Source organism: Sinocyclocheilus rhinocerous, unplaced genomic scaffold (genome assembly GCF_001515625.1).
Source record: "Sinocyclocheilus rhinocerous isolate Xijiao unplaced genomic scaffold, SAMN03320098_v1.1 scaffold127, whole genome shotgun sequence".
Classification (NCBI taxonomy): domain Eukaryota; kingdom Metazoa; phylum Chordata; class Actinopteri; order Cypriniformes; family Cyprinidae; genus Sinocyclocheilus; species Sinocyclocheilus rhinocerous.
The window spans coordinates 823,017-826,829 of NW_015664685.1; the positions used below are offsets into that span (position 1 = coordinate 823,017).

At 36.6% G+C, this 3,813-nt stretch overlaps 1 protein-coding gene across 1 annotated transcript in view; it reads left to right on the top strand.

Annotated features, from left to right (window-relative positions):
• Positions 1 to 1,568: 1,568 nt before the first annotated feature.
• Positions 1,569 to 3,813, top strand: part of LOC107730318 (transmembrane channel-like protein 1) — a 13,069-nt gene continuing 10,824 nt past the window's right edge. Inside the window, 4 exon segments of the mRNA XM_016541108.1 lie at positions 1,569 to 1,642; positions 1,784 to 1,822; positions 2,106 to 2,475; positions 3,394 to 3,543. Of these exon segments, the coding sequence (XP_016396594.1) occupies positions 1,603 to 1,642; positions 1,784 to 1,822; positions 2,106 to 2,475; positions 3,394 to 3,543 (599 nt within the window). The 5' untranslated portion in view covers positions 1,569 to 1,602.

The following is a 3,813-nucleotide window of genomic DNA, read 5'->3' on the forward strand; positions in this document are numbered from 1 at the left end:
AGTCGCACGGTAGAGTCGATGGTCTTTACACTCTTCGGTCTTCACATGAGGCCTGCTGTGACCGCTGCCGTGGTGTACTATCCTTTTTTATACCCGTTTGACAAAACGGAAATTGAATTCAGCTGAACACACTTTACTATTTATCACAACAAAGGGCTAAGCAAGCGCACGACACTGACAAGGTTTGCGATACAGTACGAGACCAAACGCAACTTCAGCACGTCTCAACACAGTAAACAAAACAAGCGTTTCCTAGCAACGACAACTGCGCTAAACACTAATGAGACAAAAAATAAATACACTTACGATCTGCTTTTAACTTCCGCTGATTGATTGCTTCTCTCAAAGAGTATTTCTTTACACTGTCTTTTGCTAGCGCTTAAACACACTTTACTGTTTATCACAACAAAGGGTTAAGCAAGCGCACGACACTGACAAGGTATGCGATACAGTACGAGACCAAACGCAACTTCAGCACGTCTCAACACAGTAAACAAAACAAGATTCATTCATGGTTCATTCATCGTACATGGTTGTGACATGTTATAAATTTGTAAACGTTATTATTATTCAAATGATTTTATTGTTCCTTTTATTATAGATATATACTGTATATACACAGATGTGCAGGAATGTATGTTATGCATATGTGCACACATTCTTTGTTTTTGCCTTTTCACACTAATGAACATGTAATGACTCGCCAGTGAAAACTGAGATGCTGTCTCATCTACCAGGTGTTGTGGTGCAGACGAGACAGGAGATCACATATATCTTTTTGTCTGCTTAGAGTTTCACTGTGCTTGAGTGTCTGCATATTAGTTTCTGCCTTTAACAAGAACAGAGACCATAACATACACACTGGTTAAGACACACTTTTTTTTTTTTGTAGGCTACTTTAAAATGGCATTAGTCAGAATCCTTGTATGGTGTGATGATTGCTGACAGTTGTCTGATACTGCAAACGTTCATTTGGATTCATTCTAGACTTTCTAACCATACCCGTTTTAAAGAAAGTGCATGTTAAATTGAAAGGGCAAAGCTTAATATACTGTGAAATGTGTTCAATTGTCTTTGAAGGAAAACCTAAACCTTCATTAAATCTTTAAGGTGCCTCTTCTTGTGACAGCAGCATTAGGTGTCATGTGTCCCAATGAGTGAGAGTGCATCGAACAGTTTAAATGGATACGGCGTACCATCCAGAATGCTTTGTGATTGTTCCTTTTCAACATTGATGAAATTTGAATTGCTCATCTGAGAGGCTAGAATTGTTTTACTTCATGTAAGTTCTCAGATCATTTTAATATTGAGTGTTTTTTTTTGTTGTTTTTTTTTGCATTTGTATTAATTCCTGTCTTAAATAGAACTGTTTTTCTCTGAAAGACTTAAGCCGAATTCAAATCATCCAGACAATTGTTCCAGCTCATACTAATATTTTAATACTAATATCAATTGCTATTACACATGTGAGGTCACGTGGTGTTGCTATGACAATAGGGAGTCAGTTACTGGAGAGCAGCTGCACACCTGTACAGTAATTTGTTAGACCACAGGTGCAAGGGAAGAAATTCAGAGACTAATAGAGATCAGAAGGGCAGCAAAATGCCAAAGAAAAGTGATACAGCAAGAAAACTGGAAGATGGTGAGTTATGCATTTTTTTTTTCAAATGTAGCATAATTTGATAGTTACTTCTAATAATGATGATCATTGTTTTAGTGATAAGTTGATTAAAAATCTATAATCTGTTGTGTACTTAGAGAGGTACTTGTACATTTTTTACAGTGGGAATAGAGATTGATGGAGATGTGGAGAGTGCTGAAGGTAAGAAAAAAGATTATGCTGAATTTATTCATTTATTTATCTTTTTTTTTTTTTTTAATTAGTGGTGCTAAGGAAAACATCAAAATTTTGATTGCTCATAATCTAGAAAACACCCAGCAGCTGGAACGGCACATTTTGAAGAGGGAACCTCACTTTTATTTATTTATTTATTTTATTTTTTTGTACAGATCTGTTTGTTTATCTGTGTTACTCAGCAAGAATGTCTTGTTTTTATGCATGATATGCTTTTATAAAAAATACAGTTGTGCCATCTTTTACTCAGAGGACAAGAAAGCAAAAGGCAAGGGTGCTAAAAAAACAGCAGCCGGTAAGCGGGGCAAAGCAGCTGCCAGTGAGGACGGTGAGGATGAAGATGAGGATGATGAACCTCCAAGAGGTCGTCGAGCGGCCAATAAAAAGAAAGCAGCCCATGCAGATGAGGAAGATAGCGATGATGATATTCCACAGAGGAGATGTGCCGGGAACAGGAGAAGAGGAAAAGTACGAGAGAGTGGGCGAGATGGGGAAAATGAGAAGTCTGGCAGAAAAAACAGGAAAGGTGGGAACAAAAAGAAGGATGGTAAGGGGAAAGGAAAGGACAAGGAAAATGACAAAGACAGCGACAAAGATGAAAAGAAGAAAAAGAATAGTAGGTATGCTGACATGTACACTGCCTTCATTGACTGCTCGCGACACCTACACCAAGAGATCACTATATGTAAGACAAAACTTTCCTGAAACTCCCATAATAGATAGTCCTACTTATACCTTCCTCTTTTACAGTCCATCCCCAAAGTTCTATTGGAATATTTATAGTTTTTCAGATCTAATTTACATACCATATTTCCATATTATTTATAAAAGTGGTTTGTTTTCTTAGAAAATATATGCTCAACTATCCCAGCCTTTCCCTATAACCACAAGAGTATCATTTTAACTATTTAAACCCATTGCATTTTTAATACTATGTCTCCCCCTACGCTCTAGACACACACTTGTGCTTGTTAGAGTTCAGTGTAGTTTATCACCATTTTAAAAGTATGAACTCTTGGAAAAGAAAGAAAGAAAGAAAGAAGATATTTTCAACATTATATGCTCAAATACAGGGTTAGTATTATGGGTGTAGGATATTTAAACAAAGAGGGGGACACAATAAGGCATGGGTACACTGGAAACAAAAAAACTATATTTCTGTCTTGTTTTTCAATAAACATATCTAAAATCGGTGACACCTTATTTTGATGTGTCCTTATTACAGTGTAATTACACAACATTAATTACTAAGAGTTTAGGTTAGGGTTTTTCAGTGTTATTTGGTTGTAATTCAGCAGAATTTAATGTTATTACTATCGAGTAAAAATATGCAACGTGTAACAAGGGCACGTTAAAATAAAGGGTTACCAGTATATCTCATATTTATCATTCTTGTCTTTCAAAAATCTATCTTAAACTTATTTTGTTTTGTTGTTTTAAACCTAAATCTAACAAAAAATTATGCAAGTTTATGTAAGACAAAATAACTCAATGTAATGTAATAATTTGGCACTCAATCACCTCATGTTCTGTCTTAGTGGTGATGATTCCAAATCAGATGAAGAGGAGGAGTCCATGTCTGAAGGAGAAATGGCCAAACTGATGGAGGAGGTGGAGGAGAAGAAGAAACTGATAGCAAACATCAGGACCAAGCCCTGGCGAATGAGAAGACGACTTCAAGTCCTCAAGTACTGAGGAACCTTATGCAAAAAATGTGATGCAAAAAAAAATGTTCAGATAAATCAGTAGGATTGAAGAGACCCCCTGTAGCTATGACTGAATTCACAATGCAGCATGTTTTTCTAAAACAATTGCTACTAAATAAAAGTATGAAGAACGTCTCGGTTACGTATGGTAACCCTCGTTCCCTGAAGGAGGGAACGGAGACATCACGTCGGATGACCGACGAATTGGGATCTCGCTTAGAGAGACCAATCTACTTCGAGTGTAAACTAAAC